At 41.0% G+C, this 23,566-nt stretch overlaps 1 protein-coding gene across 4 annotated transcripts in view; it reads right to left on the bottom strand.

The window, feature by feature from the left end:
• The window catches only part of RNF130 (ring finger protein 130), a 135,415-nt gene extending 114,837 nt beyond the window's left edge, over nt 1–20,578 (bottom strand). For all 4 annotated transcript variants that reach the window (XM_043984725.1, XM_043984723.1, XM_043984724.1 and 1 more), the window contains exon 1: nt 20,183–20,578. In XM_043984725.1, the coding sequence (XP_043840660.1) occupies nt 20,183–20,432 (250 nt within the window). In that variant the 5' untranslated portion in view covers nt 20,433–20,578. The remainder of the gene's footprint in view (nt 1–20,182) is intronic.
• Nucleotides 20,579–23,566: the final 2,988 nt, after the last annotated feature.

The raw sequence follows: 23,566 nt of genomic DNA, 5'->3' as shown, positions 1-23,566 counted from the left end.
CTATTTTTATTGACAGCAACACCATCCTTCTGGTGCCCTAGTTTTATAACCTTGCCATCATCCTCAAATCCTCACTCTTCCTCACCCCACATAGCCATAGGGAATACAAAAGGAGGATATGTAAGACGGTGTTTGCCCTCAAAGAGCTTAAATCTTATTAAGTAGGTAAACAGAAACATACAACAATACAAGAAATTATAGGATTGACCGTCAAAATGAGTGGTACAGATGAAAAATGCTTAGAAATTTGGATAAGGGTGTACATGTATAACCTATACTGATCCCTTGCAACCTTGGGGAGGGGGGAGGGGAGAGAGAGAGGAAATGAGAGAGGGATAGAATTTGGAACTCAAAATTTTAAATAAATAAATAGATCTGGAAAAAAAAAAGAAGTCTGGATAAGGAAAAAATTGTGGAAAGGGAGGTAACAGATCTGGCTAAAACAGAGGAATAATAGGAGATTCCATTGAATTGGTGAAGGAGGACAGATTACCAAGAGCTTTTTAGAAGTCAACTTGAGGAATATGAATATTACCATAAAGCTTAGGAGTCAAATGCAGAAATATGTTTAATGTGATTGTACATCCCTAACCTATATCAGATTACTTTTCATCCTGTGGAGGAGGGAGGGAAGAGAGAAAATTTTGGAACTAAAAATACTATGAAAACAAATGTTGAAAACTATCCTTATATATAACTGGAAAATAATAAAATACTTTTATTAAAAAACAAAAAAGCTTAGGAGTCAGAAATGTTTTCAAAGATGGTGTTACCTAGGTTCTGAACTGGCTTCTTCCTGTATTCCAGAATGGATAGGGTAGAAGCCTATGAGGCTAAGAGCTGGAAGGGAACCTTATCCATCACTTAGTACAATTCCTTTGTGGTAAAGATGAAGAAACTGAGATCTAGGGAAGGGAGATGATTTGCCAAAGTCCTAAGCTAGAGGACAAAGAATCAGAAGTCTTGGATTCCAATTTAAACTGTCCCAATTTACTTACTAGCCACATGACTTCAAGCAAGTTATTTAACTTCTCAGGCTTTGTTTCCTTATCTGGAAGATAAGGATAATAATACCTGTTCTGGAAAATTTACTGAGTTATGAAAATCAAATGAAATAATATATGACCAAGCGCTCTTGAAAGAAGGATAATTGCTTTTACTGGGTGTGGGAGCCCTCTAGATGAATATAGACAGTAGCTCATGAAAGCTCCCTCACACAGACAGTACCCAATTTTAAAATCTTCAATTAACATTTATAAATGTCTTGTTGATTCTACTTCCTCAACAACTTTGTCATCTACCCCATTTTCTTTATTATCTATCTTAGAAGTGTCACACTCTGGGCCCCAGATTAAAATGTAATTGGGAAATGTTTAACAAAAATAAATAAAAATACAATACAATATAGATAATGATAATTTATGGTTTTCTAATATCTTCCCTGGCCCAATTAATTTGTTTGAATTTGACCAGTCATCAGTGTGGTGTAGATCAGGACTTCTTAAATTTTTTCCATTTGTAACCCCTTTTCGCTCAAGAAATTTTTATGTGACTCTGGGTTCACAGGTACATAATAGGTATATATAAACTTTTACTTTTGCCAAATTTTTTGTGATCCCCCACATTCAGTTATCCCATATGGGGTCATGACCCACAATTTAATAAGCTTTGGTGTAGATCACACTACAAATCATGCTAGTTCAGTCAGGCCTTCATCCTCCCTCCTCTCCTTATAGCTTCCAAATGGTGGTCTCCCTACTTCAAGATTTTCCCTTTCCAGTTCATTTTCTACACAGTTGCAAGCCACTGGTATTTGTCAAGCACATTTCTGACCATATCACTGCCCTGGATCAACAGGCTTCAGTGGTTCTCCCTAGAATAAAATAGACATTTCTCTGTTTAGCACTAAAATTCTTCAGAATTTGGCTCCCACCCATCCTTCTTGGTTATACATTCTCCCCTACCAGCCCCATATACCCACTCTATTCTTGAGCCCAATAACAGGTTTATTTGTTACAACATTCCATTTTGTCTTCTCTGTGCCAATGAAAAGGCAATCATGCTTGCCATACTCTTCCATATTACTTCCACCTCCTGAAATTTCTACATTCCTTCTAGGTTGAGCTCAAATACCATCTTTTTCATGAAAAATTTCCAGATTTCCCTAATTATTAGGGTCCTCTCTCAACCATTTTGTATTTCCTTTCTTTAAAAATCATAAAAGTATTTTATTAGTTTCCAGTTACATGTAAAGATAGTTTTCAACATTTGTTTTCATAAGATTCTGAGTTCCAAATTTTTCTCCCTCCCTCTCTTCCTTCACCCCTGAGACAGAAAGCAATCTGATATAGGTTACAATCACATTAAACATACTTCTGCATTAGTCTTGTTGTGAAAGAAGAATCAGAACACAAGGGAAAAACCTCAAGAAGAAAAAACAACCAAAAAATAGAAATAGTATGGTTCAATATGCATTCAGAATCCACAGTTCTTTTTTTCTGGATGTGGAAAACATTTTTCATTGTGAGTTCTTTGGAATTGTCTTGGATCATTGCACTGCTGAGAAGAGCTGAGTCTATCACAGTTATCATCACACAATGTTGCTGTTACTGTATACAATGTTCTGCCGGTTCTGTTCACTTTACTCAGTATCAGTCCACTTAGGTCTTTCCAGGTTTTTCTGTAATTTATCTGCCTGTTCATTATTTCTTACAGCACAATAGTATTCCATTACATTCATATGCCACAACTTGTTCAGCCATTCCCCAATTGATGGGCATTCCCTTGATTTCCAATTCTTTGCCATATTTTCTATTTCTTTTGATTATTTCCTGCATTTACTTATTTATGAATATGTTATATGCTCCCAATACAACAGAAATCTGAAGAGAGGCACTGTTTCACTATTGTACTATATCCCCAACACCTACCTAGCACAGTGCCTGGCATTTCAGTGAATACCTGATACATTTTTGCTGATTGATTGGATTAAATTTATTAAACACCTATGCTATATTAGGTGCTGGACATACAAAGATGAAGAAACGTAAGATAGTCTTTGACCTTAAAATTAGTCACAACTGACTGAAATTTGACTTAAATCCAACTTTAAAAAAAAATAAACACTTTACGGAATGACCTTCAATCACTTTTGGATGGAAAATCATTTTAATTAGTTGAACAGATACCACACTTAGGTCTGAAACATGGGTAGTCTTTTCAAAAATCATAATTGATTTTAGGCAATTTGGTTGTGATATACATTCAATATCGTTAGTGACTGCTGTTTTAAGTAGCTTTATGGGGGGAAGAGGGGAGAGGGGTACAGAGAGGGGGAACCTGTAATGGGAAGAGTCTAATAATTACTCTAAGGATGACCTTAGGGAAAGACAGCAGTTTTCAGTCTGCAAAGCTGAGGTACCAATAATTTGTCTGAGAATAATTTTGGAAGAAGCTGCTATTAGAGCTGGAGTCGGGGTGGGAGGGGTCCATCCAGTTTTTGAAGAAAACTGTTGGATTTATAGCATGCTAACAAATTACATATGGCTATACTTCAAAGAAAACTATATGTAAGCAAAAAAAGTCACCAAAAACCATACTTTATGCAAATAAATGTTCCTTCTCCATAGGAAAAATCTTCCAAAATAGGGGTTGTATTTTCACTTTCAAGTATGTAATAGTTAAAATGTAGGGACAGGTATGATACGTGCTCTAAAATGATATAATTTTCTATAAGCATTAATAAAAGATAGCTAAACTCTAATATTAATTCAATTCCTAATTAGAAAACATTAAATATTGAAATGTGAATCTGAGTAATTATTCTAAAAAAAAAAAAAAGATAACCTCAAACCCCACAAAATTCTTAGTAGAAAAAGCTACCAACACTTGCACTCAGATTTATGCAGCCAATTACTAAATTATTTACAATGCTAGAAACTGTTTCACAAGACCTGAACAGATACCATGGAGTTGTAGTGATGGGCCAAGTCCCTAAATTGATTAATTATTATATACTAAAAAATTGAATGCAATCACTACTTTGGAAGATTTTCCTTCTTGCTTCCACCATATCTAATTGTCAAATCTTGCTAATTCTACCTCCAAATAATCTCTCCCATCCCTACCTTTCTCCCTATTTACACAGCCCCTACCCTAGATCTCCCTTGGTCAAATTCTTGTCACTTTTCACTTAGACTATTTTTATAACCTTCTCAACAGTCTCCCAGCTTCTGGCCTCTTTCTTCTTCATTCAGTTCTCCGCACAGTTTCCGAAATAATCCTTACCTGGATGTCTTTTCTTTGCTCAAAACCCTTCAGTGGCTTCACTGTTCCCGTTAGTATAAAACACAGACTCATCGACCTAACATACGATGCCCTCCATAATCTCGCTTCATCCAATTTTTCCAACCTAGTTTCCCATTACTCATCTTCAGACATCCTACATTCCAATTAAATTGGATGACTAGCTCCTCTCCAAACTTGACATTCTACCTCTCACCCTCCATGAATGCACACAAGCTTTCTTCTATGACTGGAATGCAACCGCTCATCCTTTACCTTTAATAATCTGCCGGTGAATTGTTGGTGGAGCTGTGAGCTGATCCAACCATTCTGGAGAGCAATTTGGAATTATGCCCAAAGGGCAATAAAGCTGTGCATACCCTTTGACCCAGCAATCCCACTTTTAGGTCTTTTGCCCAAAGAAATCATGGAAGGGGGAAAGGGACCCACATGTACAAAAATATTTATAGCTGCTCTTTACGTGGTAGCAAGGAATTGGAAGTTGAGGGGGTGCCCATCAATTGGGGAATGGCTGGACAAGTTGTGGTATATGAATACAATGGAATACTATTGTGCTGTAAGAAATGATGAGCAGGAAGAGTTCAGAGAAACCTGGAGGGTCTTGCGTGAGCTGATGAGTGAGATGAGCAGAACCAGAAGAACATTGTACACAGTATCATCAACATTGAGTGTTGACCTACTGTGATGGACTATATTCTTCTCACCAATGCAATGGTACAGAAGAGTTCCAGGGAACTCATGATAGAAGAGGATCTCCAAATCCAAGAAAAAAAAGAAAGAAAGAACTGTGGAGTATAGATGCTGATTGAACCATATTATTTCTTTTGTTTTGGGTGCTGTTGTTTTTTTTTTCTATTTTGAGGTTTTGCATCACTGCTCTGATTCTTTCTCTTGTAACAGGATTAATGCAGAAATAGGATTAATGTTATTATGTGTATATATATGTGTGTGTGTATATATCTATATCTATATCTATATGTATATGTATAGAGATATATAGATATAACCTATATCAGATTACCTGCTGTCTAGGGGAGGGGGGAGGGAGGGGAGGGAGGGAGAAAAATCTGAAATTGTAAAGCATGTATAAACAAAAGTTGAGAACTATCTTTACATGTAACGGAAAAAATAAAATATCTCATAAAAAAAAAATAATCTGCCGGTGAGGTTCAACTACAAGAAACCTTCCCTGAGACCCTCCCTCACCTTGCTGGTGCATTCTCCTTCCTCAGATTACTTTGCATGTACCTATCTGCATACATAACAACATACATAGCACCTTAATGGAGTTTAAGTAACTCGAGGGTAGGAATTTTCTTGTTTGTATCTTTCTATTCATAGCACCTAGCAAAATATCTTGCACATAGCAGGCATTTAACAAATGTAGTTTAAATTAAATGAAATTATATTTATATATCAAATTTGGAAAGAAAAGAATAGTATGAAGAAACATTTAAAAATTAAGCTCAAATCTACTGATATGACCAGAAAACACAAATGGATATGGCAGAAAAATAATTTCCCTTGGAAATATCATTATCAAAAAGGAAACATACCATACCAAAATTATTTATATTTCAAAGCATTTACTGTTTATTTTCAAATACAAAATATATAGGATAGGCTTCTTAGTATCCTTATTCGTATTTTAAAACGTTTTTAAAATGCATTCAAGAGAAATAAGATCTAATAGCAAATCATTACCCTTTCTTATTCAATGTTTTACCAAGAAGGGATAAAATATCATCAGTACACCTACAGTGCTGAACATTTCAATCTATTCTACAAGGACCAAAGACAATTGAACCATGTCAGCAGGTTTCAGCATCAATAGTTGTCCATTATCATCTGTCATCGGTACTTTGGTACTGTACATCACAAATGGATTTTGATTGTTTTTCACATGCTTAGAACTCAAATTTATCAGCTGGATATTCTCCATGACATAATGAAAAGCAACTTAAGAATGATTTTAAATGATGGCTAATACAAATCACTTTTCATGAAGAGACGATCAAAGATAATTTCTATCATAATTGATATTTTAGATACTTTGTAAAAGTGATTTTAAAATGTTTTGTAACAATAGTTTAATACAAGAAAAGAATAAATCAATCAGGATAAATGAAAATTCCATGCTAGCTCTGTTATAATATATTAGAAATAACTATTCCTCAAAAGTGGAAATACAGTGCAGAGTGTAAAAGGGATTATTAGAGTCAGATTTGCTTATCTCCTATGTTTTTACTGGTATTGAATCATACAAGCACATGGAAAAATTATTAGGGCATAGGGGGATTTTTACTGGTCACAATCCCTACAGAGTTACAGCAGCAGACTTGGGAAACATTCACCCTTCTTCCTGTGTTTCTAGGCAAAACAGCCAGCTCTTTGAGCATTTGCCCTTAATAGACACTTCAGCTTGGCCACTTTTCTCTCCCAGTAGAACTCAGTCCCCCATTGTAGTGCAAAGGGCACTCAATTTTGAGTCAGAGGAGAGAGGTTAAAATTCTGAACTCTGATCAATGCAATGACCTGCCACAATTTCAGAGAACCCATGATGAAACACGTTGCCAATTTCCTGAGAGAGGTGATGACATCAGGGTGAAGAATGAATTATATATATTTTTTGACATAGCCAATGTGGGAGTTAGTTTTGCTGGGCTATGCTTATTTTTTATAAAGGTTCTGCTTTTCTTTTTTGGGAGGGGTGGGTGTTTGTTGGGAAGAAAACAGATTTCTGTTAAGCAAAAATTTAAGTTAAACAAACAAAAATTCACAAATAAAACCTAGCAATAGGGAAAACAAAACAATGTCTATGATCTTAAACCCAAGGAGCCAGGCCACTACGAAACCTTATCACTTTATCATGACATCTAGTATATTCCACAACACTAACAGAAACTTATGAACTTCAATATTCCTTCTCATTCACATTCAGATTTTATCATCTTGTTAACTTGAAAAGATAAGTCTAAAGTACGAGAAAGACTCCTTGTGGTGAGCAGTGGGGATCCTCCCATCCAGCTCTTCAGGCTTCTTTAGTTGCGGAAGAAATGCATTAGGGAGAGGAAGGTGAGACAGGAAGGCCTTTGTTGGCAACAGAGCCCACAGAAGGCCCAGAAGTGTTCAGATCCTTCTTTGAGCCTTTGCATAGGACAACCTAAGAGTAGGAAACATGCTGACTCTTGGAAAATCTTTTTTTTTTTTTCCTTTCCTTGAAAGCCGAGAGTAATTTTGGGCCTGAAATTTGGGATTGGCTCTGAAGATTGCAAAATAAATTTATCTACTCTACCCTAGTCCACTTGGCACTCATTTTCTCAAAAGTATTCCACTAGCCAATTGGTTTTCTTTTCTTTTCTTTTGCCAATTGATTTTCTACATGTTTTTACTAGTTGCCAAAAAAAGGGGAGACTGTGTGATGGCAAATCTTGTAAGGTCTTCAGGACCCTACATACTAATATACTGCTGGTGGAGCTATGAATTAATATAGTTATTCTGGAAAGCAATTTGGAACTATGCCCTCAAAGACACTAAAGTGTGCCTATCCTTTGACATGGCTATACACCCTCAATAGGCCTACGGCTCAAAGAGACAAAAGAGGAAAAGGACCCATATATTTAAAAAATATATATATACATACACACACACGCATATGTATATATATATATATATACATATATACACACATGTATATACATACACATATACATATATATATTTTTTATAGCAATCCTTTTTATAGTGTTAAAGTTCTGAAAACTAAGGGGGTACCTAGTAACTGGGGAATGGCTGAACAAATTATGCCATCTGAATGTAATGGAATATTATTGTACCATCAAAATGATGAAAGGGAAGGTTTTGGAGACCCCTGGAAATATTTGTTTGAAATGATGCAGAGTTAAGTAAGCAAAACAAGAAAAGCAATTTATAAAATAACTATGCTGTAAAAATAACTTTAAGAGATTTAAGAACTCTGATCAATGCAAAGATCAACTATCCAAATAAAGAAGCATATACCCACCTTCTGACAGAGGGGTGGTGGGACTCAGGGTTCTGAATAAGATAGATATTTCCAGACACAGACAATGTGGGAATTAGTTTTATTTTACTATGTATACTTGCAAAAAGAGTTTTGTTTTTCTTGTTCTTTTCAATTGAGGGGGGAGACAGGAAGGAGAGAAAATGGATTTTTTAAAAAACTGAAAATAATTAAAGTTTTAAAAAGGGATCTGATGCAGCACTTTGTTTTGCACTTCTCTAATGCGCTTAGCTATAATACAAAATGCTACATATTTGAGTTTGCCCTATTCCCCTAATTGACTCTAAGTATAAGAATACAAGTCTTACCTAAACTTTATACCTCCTCCCTCACCTACCAGGGCCTGACACACAATAGGCCATTAATAAATGCTTCTTGAATGACAGAAAAGAGAACAAAGAAAATTGCAAAGTTCCTGAAGTTGTCACAGAATCAACCAACCAACATAGCAGCTTACTTTTTACCAAGGGAGACAATATGTACATAAATAAGTACATAAAAATAAACACAAGTTAAATTTTTGGGAGGGGGGCACAGCCTACTTGGAGATTAGCAAAGTCTTTATGTAAAAGGTAGAACTTGAACAGAGTTTTGAAGGAAAGAAAGGATTCTACAAGGAGGAGTAGAGATAGGAGCATATTCCAGGCACCGGGAATAACTAGTTTAGGGCAAAGTTAGAGACAAAAAATGTAATATCCTTTACAGGGATAGCAAGTAGGCCAGTTTCGCTGGAACATAAGATTATGTGAAGGAGGATAATGTATAATATAAACTCTGAAAGGTATACTGCAGAGATTGTGAAGGTCAGTCAATAAGCAATTAGGAAATACCTATAACATGTGCCAACCAGGGGTGTGCAACTATAGGGGATGACACAATCACACCCACACTTTTTGTTTGTTTTGGTAAGGCAATTGGGGTCAAGTGACTTGACCAGGGTCACACAGCTAGTAAGTGTCAAGCGTCTGAGGCTGCATTTGAATTCAGGTCCTCCTGAATCCAGGGCCAGTGCTCTATTCACTGTGCCACCTAGCTGCCCCCACACCTACACTTTTTAAAAAGAAAATAACTTTGACAAACAAACAAAGAAACAAAAATCACTTTGGCAGAAGAAGGACAGACTAGCATGAGAAGATACTTGTGGCAGGCAGACTATCCAACAAGCTATTGCAAAAGTCCAGGAGTGAGGTGATGAGGGCCTACATTAGAGTTGTGGCCAGTGTCAAAGGATAGAGAAGGACACATTCGAGATATATTACAAAGGTGAAATCAACAGGCCTTGGCAGCAGATTGGATTGGGGCGGGGGAGGGGGGGTTGACAGATAGTAAGGAGTTGAGGATGACACTTATGCTGAAAGTCCATGGGACTAGAAGGATGATAGTGCCATTAACAGTAAGAGGGAAGTTTGGAAGGGTGGGGAGAGATTTCAGGGGAAAGAATGTATTCAGTTTTGGACCTGCTGAATTTAAAATGCCTATGGGGTATCAAGTATAAGATGTCTAACAGTCATTTGGAGATGTGAGACTGGAGGTCAGCAGAGAGGTTAGGGTTAGATCAGTAGATATGAGAATTATCAGCATAGAGATTATAGTTGAATCCATAGGAGTTGATGAGCTCACAAAGTGAAATAGTATAAAGGAAGAAGAGAAGATGGCCCAGGGAATGGCCCTATATGACACCCACAGTTATCAGGCATGACCTGGAAGATCCAGCAAAGAAGACTGAGAAGAGATCAGAAAAGTAGGAGAACCAGAGGAGATTAGGGTCCTAATCCTGAAAACCTAGAGAGAAGAGAATATCAAAGAAAAGAGAGTGATGGACAATGTCGAAGGCTGCGGAGAGATCAAGAAGGATGAGGACTGAGATAAGGTTACTAGATTTGGCAATCAAGAGAACACTGGCAATTTTGGAGAGAGCAGTTTCAGTTCAATGATGAGGCCCAAAGGGAGGTCTCTGCAATTTATCCTAGAGGGAATGGAAAGCCTCTAGTTTTTGTTTTTGTGTAAGGGAGTGACCTGGTCAGACCTATGCTTTAGGAATATCAACTCACTTTGCAAGCTGTGTGGAGGATAGATTAAAGTGGGGAGAAATTTGAGATAGGATGACCAATTAAATCTAGGTTAGAATACAGGCCTAAACCAGGGAGGTGTGTGAATGGAGAGGAGTTGATGGATGCAAGAAATGTGGTGAAGGTTGAACCAATAAGATGGGTGATGATTAGCTGGGAAAGAGTAGGGTTGAGGGAGAATGTAGAGTTGAGAGTGGCTGAGGTTATGAGCCTGGGTTACTGGAAAGATAATACTACTCTTGACAGAAACAGGGAAGTTAGGAAGACAGATGGTTTTGGGGAATGAGATAATTAAAATAGAAAGCTGTTATTCCTAGTATCTGTGCACTTAACTCCATACCCAGAATTGTACAATTTAGAGCTGAAAGGGACCTTAGAAATAACCTAGTCCAACTCCTTCATTTTACCCATGATGGTATTTGCATTTTTATTCATTGTAGAAGCACAGGGTGACATGGAGACTAATTTTACTCTGCCACCAGCTGCTATGTGACCTGAGGCAATTCACCTCTCTCTCTCTCTCTCTCTCTCTCTCTCTATATATATATATATATATATATTTTTTTTTTTTTTAATTGAGGCAATTGGGGTTAAGTGACTTGCCCAGGGTCACACAGCTAGTAAGTGTTAAGTGTCTGAGGCCGGATTTGAACTTAGGTACTCCTGACTCCAGGGCCGGTGCTCTATCCACTGCGCCATCTAGCTGCCCTGAATAAATATTTTTTAAGTGACAAGTGCTAAGAACTGTGATAGATGGGATATAAAACTTCTCAGCTTCTTTTGTCCTCAACTTTAAAAATATATAAATTAAAGAGGTTGAACTAGTTAATCTCTAAGGTCCCATTCAAACCTAACCATCTATGATTCTAAATTGTACAATTATGTTTTATTTAATATTTATCAATAAAATCACATCAACCCTAGTACTCGTACCTCATCAGTATCCTATGCTGCTGGTACCCCTCTGAATGGAGGGAGGAACAGGGGAGCTCCTCCCACAAGGAGCTCAGGCCAGCTCTTCATTTCCTAGCCAACTGTGTAGACTCTGAATTTCTCTACCATGCCCCTGAGGCCATTTGTATCCCTATCACTTAGCACAGTACCTGGCACATTTGATTAATGTTTATTGACAGATTTGTTTCCTTGCAGTTAGCCTCTTCTTTCTCTAATCCACACTTCACACAGCTGCCAAATTGATATTTCTAAAGCACAGATCTGACCATTAAACTTTCTTGCTCAAGAAGTTCCAGTGAGTCCCCACTGTCTTTAAGATAAAATATAAATTCCTTAGTTAAAGTTCATGATCTGGATCCAAGCTAACCTTTTCAGGCTGAGTTCATATTACATGTGTTCTCCAGCCAAACTTGGCCAACTTGCTGCTCTCCATACATGACATTCTATCTCTCATCTCTGCTTTGCAGAGACTGTGGCCCATTGATGGATGTTCTCCATCCACACCTCTCTGCCTTCTGGAATGCCTAGCTCTCCTCAAATGAAGTCACAAAGAGTCATATATGAATGAAATGACTGAACAGCAAAGTGACTGAATGGTCATTGCCTCAAACAAACTGAGGCCCAGAAAAGACCTTAATTTAAAAAGGTCAAGGTCAAACACTGCATGCCAGTCCATTGCCAGTAGTCTTGACTTTGGTCTTACCACTGGATTTTAATGACTGGAGGAAAAAGTGAACTGAAAAATTTGAGCAACTCTGCCTCACTTACATCTAATTCCTAAGCAAGTTAAAACATCCCCCTTGTGATGTCGTTGGTCCTCTGAGAAAAGGAAGAAGAACTAAGAGCAGGACATACAACAAACAGTTTCAGGCTGCTTCAAATTTTGAAACTCACTAATTAAGGCTAATAATGGTTAAATACACAAACTTTTCCTTTTTTTTCTTTCAAATATTGTTAGCTATGAACTGCTGACTAAGGAGATATCTTGCCATCATGTTTGTTTTCAAAACAGCAGGGTAAAAGACTTTACTACATTTTAGGGAAGTTCATAGCTTTAGAAATACAACTACAAACAGTTCCTGAATCACAAATGCTGGCACTTACTTCCAACTGCTCAGTCTGTCCTCCCCAAAACCTCCACCCTGGCCCCAAGGAACTTTCTTCTGTAGGTTAGGAAGCAAAGGAAAAGATGAGGCAGTGAAAAGTAGACACCAATTAGGACGCCTACACCCCCCACCCCAAAGACACCAAAGAAGCTGATTTACCTATGATTTCACCTCAAAATACCTCCTTACATTGGCTGAATTTATTCCAGTCCATTTAATTATATTCTTTGAACCCACCATTTTAATGAGGCAGCATATTGGGAATGTTATTTAGCAGCCTGTGAATCTGTATTTGAATCCTGGTTCTGCTCTTTACTATTACTTGGTTATACTATCTGCCTGTGTGACCTTAAGGAAATCACAACCTTTCTGGGCCTCTTCTTCATCATCTGTAAGACAGGCTGGCAGGGAAGAGTAGAATGAGTTGGACTGAATTATCTGAAAGGCCCCTTCTAACTGTATACACCACTTTGGGTTAATAGGTATCCTCCTGTAAAATCAGAATTAAGGAGCAAGCCCATATTCACTCATGGTTGTAAGAGTCTAAGAATTTTTTTTTGCTCCTAATCCCCAGCTGAGATTGGCTACATCAAAAGAATGAAAAGCTCCAGCCACAGCATCTGTCCTTTTCCCCACTATATAACCTAAAACTGGACTGGAGCCTTTCTACTTTGCATCTGTATCTCTGATTGGTCTGAACTTCACCCATAAAGAAGTCCTTCCCAGGATAAACTGATCACCAATAATCTCACCATTCTGTTTCATTCAGCCTTGGATACACTCAATACCTTCCTAACACCCTCAAACTCCTTCCCTTCGGTCCTGCCCTCCCTTCCCAAACCCCACTCCATTGGAGGCCTGGAGGGTGGAGCACTCAACTGCCCCCAAAACTTCCCTTTAGAGGGGGAAGAAGCTGGACTTTCCATCTGCAGCTCCCTGACCATACAAGATGCCCTTGGGCCAGGTACCTTTGGTGTCCTCCTACTCCTTTCTAGGGTTCTTTTGTGTGCTCTATGATTGCAAGCTCTTAGAGGGCAGTGACCATTTTTCATTTTGTTATTTGTCTCTCTAGCATTTAGTATGATGCCTGGTAATATAGTACATGCTTAATAAATGTTTACTGAATTAAACTGAATTGAGCCCCCAACCCAAAGACTCCTAGTCACACAGACCTCCAGGTTATCATTACCATTGGGTATAGGTGGCATGTACTGTGCCCTCCATCATCATCAAAACCTACTTAGTCCTTTGTCATTATCACAGCCCCAGGTAGTTATGTGCCAATAGGTCTGAAAAGAGAAGAGGCACCATTACCAATGCCCCTCAGAACTATTGCTTTGGTGTCTTTTTCAGATGACAGTGGAGAGTGACAAAGGCACGAAATGTCCATGTGTTGCTGGGAATGAATGGCCTTTTCTACCTCATGCCCAGCCTGGGACACCATTGCAATCCACCCTCAAGTTCAGCACTAATCAGCAAGCATCTACTATGTTCCAGGAACTAATACTTCAGAGTATGATGGGGAGGGAGAGAAGAATGAAGTGGCTGCCCCAACAGTGTATTACTCCAAATTAATGGCCTCCCAACTTTCCCTGTCAACCTATCACCCCCTATTTGGCTCAATTAGTACATTCTCTGTCCTAAAGGTGGGGCAGCTAGGTGGCACAGTATAGAGAGTACCAGACCTGGAGTCTGGAAGACAGCCCCTTAGTTCAAATCTGGTCTCAGATATTTACTAGCTGTGTAACTGTACACAAATCACTTAACCGTGTTTGCCTCAGTTTCCTCATGTGTAAAATGAGCTGGAGAAGGAAGTGGCAAACCACTCCATTATCCTGACCAAGAAAACCCCAAATGGGGTCACAAGGAGTCAGATAGGACTTAATCGACTTAACAACTGTCCTATAGCTAGCAGATTCCCACATCTGGTTTCCTTAGTCCCTGTGATTCAGAGTCCCATCTGGCAAGGCAAAAAACATCTTTTCCCTGCTACCTCTATCACTACCTTGTCCAGCTTAGCCTTTCTCTTCCCATTCCTGCTTGGTCCTTATCCTCCTCTGAAACACCTTTATCTTTTTTTTTAGGATGTTTATTTATTTATTTATTTTTAAATTAATAAAGTATTTGATTTTTTTTCATTACATGTAAAGATAGTTCTCAACTTTTGTTTATACAAGCTTTCCAATTTCAGATTTTTCTCCCTCCCCCCTCCCCTAGACAGCAGGTAATCTGATATAGGTTATATATATATATATATATACACACACACACACACACACACACACACACACACACACATAACAACATTAATCCTATTTCTGCATTAGTCATGTTGTATGAGAAAAATCAGAGCAATGATGAAAAACCTCAAAATAGAAAAAACAACAGCACCAAAACCAAAAGAAATAGTATGGTTCATTCAGCATCTATACTCCACAGTTTTTTTTTTTCCCTTGGATTTGGAGATCCTCTTCTATCATGAGTTCCCTGGAACTCTTCTGTACCATTGCATTGGTGAGAAGAATATAGTCCATCACAGTAGATCAACACTCAATTTTGATGATACTGTGTACAATGTTCTTCTCGTTCTGCTCATCTCACTCATCATCAGCCCACGCAAGACCCTCCAGGTGAAACACCTTTATCTTAACAAAATTTCTCTTCATCCTAGAATTTTGCCTTTCAAATTCTCTCCATCAGCTTATGAAAACCTGGCTTTCTCTGAAAGATATTTCAGTCCTGACCACCATCCGCAGTGCTACCTGCTTGTTCCCATGGCCCAGAAAAAGTTGTTTGACCCCTTTCTCTGCTGCCATTACTCAATAACATGTTTTTCTTTGAGGTTCTCTATTAACAGCTTATCAGGGTTCCTGTTGCAGTTATCCACTGGCTTTCTTAAAAAGTTTGGGACCTGGGGGCAGCTAGATGGCACAGTGGATAGAGCACCGGCCCTGGATTCAGGAGTACCTGAGTTTGGATCCGGCCTCAGACACTTGACACTTACTAGCTGTGTGACCCTGGGCAAGTCACTTAACCCCCATTACCCCGCAAAAAAAAAAAAAAGTTTGGGACCTGGCTCATGAGTCTCTTCACAGAAATAGCAGCTCTCTGAAATAAACCCTATAAATTCTGCCCCTCATATTTAGGGCTTACAACATTCACAGTGAGGTCTCTTAAAACTGTAGCTCATCAACCTCAACATCAGGTCCTACATTTTCACTCTATATCAGCCACTCAAGTGGTCAGCCACACCTTAGATTTTACCATCCTGCAAAATAACTTTTAACCACAAGATACTGAAAGAAAATCCTCTGATCGTAACTTCTTGTCCTTCTACCTAACCCTCGGCCTCACTTCTAGTACTATCATAAGTCTTAGAAGGACCTCCAGTACTTCCTTCTTGTTCCCAGAGTCCACCAGTACTTCTTTCCTCCCTCTAAAGTCTTTTTTTTTTTTTCATAGAACTGGGCATTATATTCCACTAAAGTGTCTTGTCCCCTTTCTCTTCCACCATTCATAGTCTGCCAACCCTCAATCCTGGACCATTCACACTAGCCCCTGTACCCTGTATTAGAGGAAATCACAAAACTGTACTGACTATATTCATAATAAATTTACCTTAGCTAACTTTAACTGGGGTCTTACTGCTATATAGAAATCCTTTCACTTTTTTTCTGAATGATTCTCTATCATGATCCAAATACCCACTTCCAAACATTCTCAAGCCAACAAAGCCACTCCTCTACTTTTTAAAAAAGATCTCTTTTTCACTTTCCTGAAAAATCAAGGTCATTCCTTTTAAGTTCATCTTTCCTGCTTCACAATTCAAAACCTTCTGAGGAAGAGGTGACCCTTCTTGTCAAGGTAACCACTCTAGTTTGACCTTTGTCATCTATAAACCTTCTCTGCTCCATCTCTCCATTCTTTAAAAAATGGAGCCTTCTTCTCTTTCTCTGTTAAATGTCCACACTCTCAGCCTTTTCTTTCTTACCATTCAGTAGTCACTTCTTATAACCCATCATAAGCTGGTTTCAACCCTGTCACCCTACTCAGATTGCTTACTAAAAACAACATAACTAAATGTGACAGCCTCTTTTCAGTCCTCATCTTTTTTTTTTTAACCTCCCTTCTGCTTTTAATGCTAACATACTTTCCTTCTAGATATTCTCCTCTACCTTGGTTCCCCTGGCATACTGCTCTCCCTCTGGTTCTTCAACCTGTTTGATGGCTCTTCCCAAATCTTCTTTACTATATTATCTACCTCCCTTTTCATAGCACAAGTAACCCCTAAGGTTCTGTCCTGGCATCTTTCTCCCCACTCTTTCCTATCCACTAGCACAGATTCATTAACCTCTATATATTCTAATCCCTCTCCTGAATTCGGGTCTCACATCTTGACCTGCCTACTGGGAATCTCTACCTGAATATTCTGTTTACATCTCAAATGACATTTCCAAAAGTGAACTTATTCATCATCTTCCCCACTAAATCCAGCATGCCTCCAAACTTCCCTATTTCTATGGAGATCACCACCACCATCTTTCCTGTCATCCAGGTTGTTACCTTGGAGTTCCTCTTTCTTTTTCCTCATTCCCCATATGCAATCAATTGCCAAATCTTATGTAATCTATCTCCATATTATTTCTCCCACCCTTGCCCTTCTCTCTATTCACTGGATCATTCTTCTATTTCAGATCCCCTCAACTGGGATTTATGAAATATTGTAATGTCTCCCTGCCTCTAATCCATCTTTCATATAGCTGCCCAAATAATCTTCCTAAAGTACAGGTCTGACCATGTCATACCCCTGCTCAAAATCTTTCAATGGTTCACTGTTGCCTCTACCATAAAATAAAAACTCCTTATCCTAGAACTTAAGGCTCTCCACAATCTGGATCCAACCTATTCTTTCCAGCATTATTTCACATAACTTCCTGCATTCTACATTCCAGTCAGATAGAATAGCTCTTTCCAAACTGGACATTCTTTCTCCTGCCTCCATGAATTTGAACAAGCTGTGCTCTATCCCTAGAATAAATGAAAAAGTATTTATTAAAGGCTTACTATGTCTCAAGTACTTTGAACTACCTTCTTAACTCAACCTTTCAGAATTCTTATCTTCCTTCAAGGTTTAGCTCAGGTATCACTTCCTCCAATAAGCCTTTAGCTGTGAGTGTTGTCTTCTTTCTCAAACAATCTTGTGTTATATAGGTACATGTTGTATGCACCCAGTAAAATGTAAATAAGAGCAGTTCTGTCTTATTTGTGTTTTTGTACACCCCCCCTCCTCCAGTGCAAAGCATATAGTAGACACCTAATAAATGTTAGTTGAACTGAACTAAATTGACTGGGATGAGGTGAGGATGGTGATTTGTGGGCATACTGCACTTAAGAAGGCATACTAGAAGGTTAGCACAATGACAAAGGGTATTGAGGGAAGAAAGGAAGAGGAGGTGGCCAAGGAAATGTATTTGCTAACTAAAAAACATTTTTTTAACCTAAAATGGTGTCTGCACTCAGGAAAAGGGGAAAAAAAGCTTCCTGTTTTCAGGACTCAGTTTACTATTATTAGTGGGCAGTAGTAGTAGGCTTCAGCTATGTTATGGGTTAAACTCTGAAAATGGCCTAGGATCTTAACCAACTTTGAAAAAGAATGTACAATGACTGTAATTTCACCTATTTGTATTTATCTCTGTATCATATTAACAATATCTTATTTTTACGCCTACTACAAAAACAACAAATATACAATCTACTTATGGTGGACCAAGAGTGTTATACAAGTAACCCCTGATGTATTACATGCATGCACCTAGACATATGTGTACACACATCTATCCATCCACCCATCCAAAACAGCCACCTGAGAATGGCTAGTTGTCACAGAATTGTCTTTTCCCTCCCTCCTCCTCTGATGCTTGAAACTTCTTGCAAAAGATACAATTTTAGGTTTGATGTGAGGAAAAACTTCTGGATAATTAGTTTTCAAAAATGGAATAAACTGTCTGGGGAGATAGTGGGTTCCCCCTCATTAAAAGTCTTCCAGTAGGGGCAGTTAGGTGTCAGAGTGGATAGAGCACCAGCCCTGGAGTCAGATACTTAACACTTATTAGCTGTGTGACCCTGGGCAAGTCACTTAACCCCAATTGCCTCAATTAAAAAAAAAAAGTCTTTCAGCAATGGCCAGATGACCATTCATCCTGTATATATGTTGTGGGGAAGATATTTGAGTTTGGTTTGGACTAGATAGCCTCTGAGACCCCACCAACTATTTTTGTGATTCTGTGAAAAAAAAAATCCTCACATCCCTTACAAACATACATCAAATCAACCAACCAAATATACTTTCCAGAATTAGGAATTTCCTCAAGCCCCCCCCCCCATAGAACATTTAAGTATTATAAAACCTTTACTAGGTCCCCTAGGTTGTCTACTTCATTTTAAGACAGTGAAAATGAAATGTATTGTTCTTTTAAAAAATACACGTCTGCATCTTCAAGTAGAGGCTGAGTTGGATCGCTACTTTTCAGAAGTGGGTACTTCATAACTCATACTTTTCAACTTAATTTTCCAACAAAAACTCTTAGTTATCTATTTCTAATATTTGGTTTACACAATATGATGTTAAACTTTCCCCTAAATGGTTTATTCCCTCAGTTTCTTCATCTATAAAATGAGAGAGCTGAACTAGACAAGTTCCTTCTACACCTTAATCTATGATTCTATGATTATTCACTCAGCCTGGATGACAGTCAAGCCAAAAGGCTTGAGAGGCACTACGTACAATGCAATTATTCAAAAACACCTTTTAGGGGTGGGGGTTGGTAGGCATGCAAGGCATCACAAGGCAAGGCTAAAGAGCTCCTGCCAGATAATTCTCTATTTCATCAAACTGAATCTTTAAGAGGGCTGTAGGAGCCAAAAGCAATTTTGAAAATGTCAAATACCACCCACCCCTTAAGCATTTATAAGGAATAGGAGGGCAGAAATGGCTAACGTCATGGTCCAATTTAGCAGGGCATTAAGCCCCTTATTTCAGACCTGCTGCGTCTGAAATGTGGTTTAAGAGCCCATCCATCATGACAGTTTTCCTCCTCTCTCCAAAGACCTCCTTTGTCTTCTTGGTCCCTGCCTGCACACAGGCAGCTCTCACAGCCCTAGCGGCACTTGTGCTTGGAAACCGGCCACCGAACTGAAGCAGAGCCCTAACTTTGATTCCTTACAAATACTGCAGATTTACAGAATCCTAGAACATCACAGCTGGAAAGGGAAATTTAAAGACCATCCAATCCAACCTTCTCATTTTGAACAGTTGTTGCCCCAAGGAGGAGAATCAATTTGTCCAAGGTCACTCAGTTGGTACAGAGCAGACCTTGGTACTCGAACTCGGGTCTTCTAACTCCAAACACAGAGCTCTTTTTACTCTATCCCATACCACCAAGTGAGAGGGCCTAGCTGTCGTTTTTCAGCGCTCCGAGGGACTTTGGGCCAGGTGTCCACTCAGACAGCGCAAGAGGCTGACGTCTACTACTCGGACAATGCGCTTCCTGCCTGAGCACACCTGCAAACCCCAGACGTGATGAAACGCCCGAGTCAAGGCAATCACTATTTATTAAGCGCCCACTGAATGCCAAGCACCTGTGCCAGGCGCTAGGTGAGAGGAGGAGGAAGGGAGGGAGGGGAGACCCGGCCATTGCCCCATTTACCTCCATGCAGCGGCAGGGGAGCCAAGACCTGGCCCCTGACCTCCACCTTGGGTGAGTCGAGGCCGTAGCGGCCGCGATCGATGCGGAAGGTCCAGGGGCCGCCCCGGCCGGGCTCGTGCACGGTCACGTTGATGAGCGCCGTGTAGTACTCCTGGCTCGCGATGTCCGCCCCGGCCGCGCACAGGCACCAGTGCAGCACGGCCAGGAAGACCAGGCCGGGCCGCCGGGGCCCCCTCCAGCGGCCGGCCATGCTCTGGGGACTTGGGACGGGGCCGGGGACGAGGCCCGAGCTCGGGCCGGGACGGAGGAACCGCGCGGGGAGGCCGCGCTGCGGGCAGGCCGGGGCGAGTCAGTGCGGCCCGCGGGGCCCGGAAGCTGCTCGGAGCCTTGGTCGGCGGGCCGGGGAGGGCCGGGCACGGCAGGCGGCAGTGGCGGGCGGGCGGCCGCTTCTCAGCGCGGCTGCTGCCGGCCCATTCCCCCGCCCCGTCGGTCAGGGTGGGGAGGGCGCGCCGGGGCGGCCCGCTTCCCCCGCAACACCCCGGGCCCGGATCGGCGACAGGTCCATGGAGCCCAAGCAGGCGACGAATCCGCGGGGCCGCTGCGGCGGCGGCTCCTCCCTCCGCGCCCCGCCTCACTTAGTGCCCCTGCCCCTGGGCGGCGCGGCGGCGGCACGGGCAGCCGGGGGCAGACAGCTCCGCTCCAGCCCCAGGCCAGCAGCTGCTCAGCTCCGCCTCTGACTGGGAGGCGGGACCGGTCTAGGAGGAGAGCGGAGGGGCGGGGAAGGGCGGGGTGCTCCTGGGGGCGGGGCGGTAGCACCTCCCCTCGGGATTCACCGGAGAAAGGCGAGGGCGGGGGTGGATGAGGAGCAGGGACTAAGGTGCGGCCTGCCGAACCGGCCGGACGACTAAAGCGCCTCGAGGGCCAGCCGGAGGCCGCTCCTGAAGGAGGCAGGGAGAGTTGGACGGAGGCGGCGGGGTGGAGTCGAGTCTCCAGGCTGACTGGGGAGACAAATCTCCCCGCCCCTAAGGGCGGACAGCTGGCGCGCAGGCGTAGTGGCCTGGAACAGCCCTTGCCTAAAGCCACGAGGAGTCCTGTGAAAGATGCGGGCTGGGGCTGGGGGAGCTCGGAGAAAAGCACCCTAACTTAGAGCCAGTGGCCACTGGTGCACAAAGCTGTACCGTGAGCTGACGGAAGGGAAGAGACAGGGTAGAGAGGTTAGGCTATGGGCTGGGAAATGAAGAGGATGAGCAGCTCTCGCTGTAGAGTAATATAATGGATGTCGGTTTGAAACCGCCCGTGTTCAAGGTCTTTTTCAGCGGCTTAGTGGTTTTCATCATGACCGAGTGGCTAAGTCTCTGGGCTTCAGTTTACCTGTTTGTAAAATGAGGGCATTGATATAGAGGTGATGGGGGCGTGGCTTTTCAACTATCAATTCTAGGACTCTCCCAGTGTGGAGGAGTGGCCACTCCTCATTGCTACCAACTTTAGTTATCGAAACACTCCAGTCTCACCTCGAACCCTTCTCCCCTCTCCCCGGGGCAGATTGGATAGATTTCTTGCCCTGTACCTCACACAGATGTTCTGTCAACCCAGCTTTTCCCATTCAAGTAAAAAACATGTGTTCAGTTCAACCAACCAAAAATGGCTTATTCTACTTTTCCATTGTCTTTGCCAATGTCAGTGACCAGGTTCAGTAAATGTTAGTTGAGCTGAGTTGAAAATGCTGTTAATGATAATGTAGACTGGAGGTTAGACAAGTCAAATATGGGAAAAACTTTAGTTCTCCTCAAAAGGACTTGGGAGTTTTAATCCCAAAGTTCAGTGGAATTCAAAATTACCCTGCCCTCAAACTAATACAATCTTAGTCTTCCTTAAAAGAGTCAGCAAGTTTTTATTAAATGCTAACGGGCACCAACCACTGTGCTAAAAGCTAGGGATACAAAAAAGCCCAGGAACAATCTCTACCTTCAAGTTCTCATTTTAATGGAGGAGATAACATATAAATAGCTAAGTACATTCAAGATACATAGATACAAAGTAGATGGAATGTATTCTGAGAAGAGAAGGTATTAGCAGCTGGAGACACCTGAAGAGGTCTCCTGCAGAAGATCCCAGACCATACCCTCAGCCGTCACCCTGGGAAGCAATACCTATGGAGGTGCAGCCTGGCAACTGCTCCTGCAGGGTGCTACAGCTACAGCTACCGAAGACCTAGTCAGTCAATAAATATTTAAGTGCCTACTATGTGCCTGGCGCTGCATTAAACACCACGGAGACAAACAGAGGCTAAAGACAGTGCCTGCTTTGCCCCCAAGGATTTCATAATATAATGGGGGAGATAAGCAAAGAAATATGTACAAGCAAGTTATATAGAGAATAGGAAATAATTAATAGAAGGAAGGCACTGGGATTAAGAAAGGTTGGATTTGAGCTGAGTCTTGAAGGAAGCTAGGGAAGTTAGGAGTCAGGAAGGGAGAACATTTCGGACGTGAAGGTCAGACAGTGCAAAAACTCCCGAAGAATCAGGATATGGAGTATTCTGTTCAAGGAACTGCAGATAGGCAATTGCAGCTGAATCCTGGCAGATGTGGAGGAGAGTGAAGCATAAGAAGATTGGAAAGGTTGGAAAAGACCAGGTTAGGAAGGACTTTAAATGCCACAGGAATTTATAGGGAGGAGATAGGGGGCCACTGGAGCCCACCGAAGGGGAATGGTGTTGGTGATGTCATGTTAGGGAGGTTACTATCCTGCTGTCCTCTGCTCTCCTAACACCCTCTCTACAGTATTGTGTTCAACTGTGGGTGCCGTGTTTTAAGAGGAGCCTTGACCACCTGGAGCCCTACATAAAGCAAAGCTACTTAAACTGTGGGTCACGACCCCATATGGGGTAACAATGTGGGGATTGTGAAAAATTTGACAGTAAATGTTTGATTTGTATACCTATTTTATATACCTTTATACCCGAAGTTTTGTAAAAATTTCTCCTGTAAAAAGAGGTCAAGAGTAGAGAAGGTTTAAGAAATCCTGGACTAGGGGCAGCTAAGTGGTGCAGTGGATAGAGCACTGGCCCTGGATTCAGGAGGATCTGAGTTCAAATCCAGTCTCAGGTGCTTGACACTTACTAGCTGTGTGACCTTGGGCAAGTCACTTAACCCTCACTGCCAAAAAAAAAGTAGCTTAAAATCTATCCTGATGTTAAAGGAATAACCTTTAAATAAACTTTCATGAAGAAACTCTGGACTAGATGGTCACTTTTTTTTTTTAATTTTTGTGGGGCAATGAGGGTTAAGTGACTTGCGAAGGTCACACAGCTAGTGTCAAGTGTCTGAGGCTGGATTTGAACTCAGGTCCTCCTGAATCCAAGGCCAGTGCTTTATCCACTGA

This window comes from Dromiciops gliroides, chromosome 2 (assembly GCF_019393635.1).
Source record: "Dromiciops gliroides isolate mDroGli1 chromosome 2, mDroGli1.pri, whole genome shotgun sequence".
In the NCBI taxonomy this organism is placed as follows: domain Eukaryota; kingdom Metazoa; phylum Chordata; class Mammalia; order Microbiotheria; family Microbiotheriidae; genus Dromiciops; species Dromiciops gliroides.
Note: the sequence above shows the minus strand (reverse complement) of the source record. Positions and strands in the feature narration are given on the sequence as shown.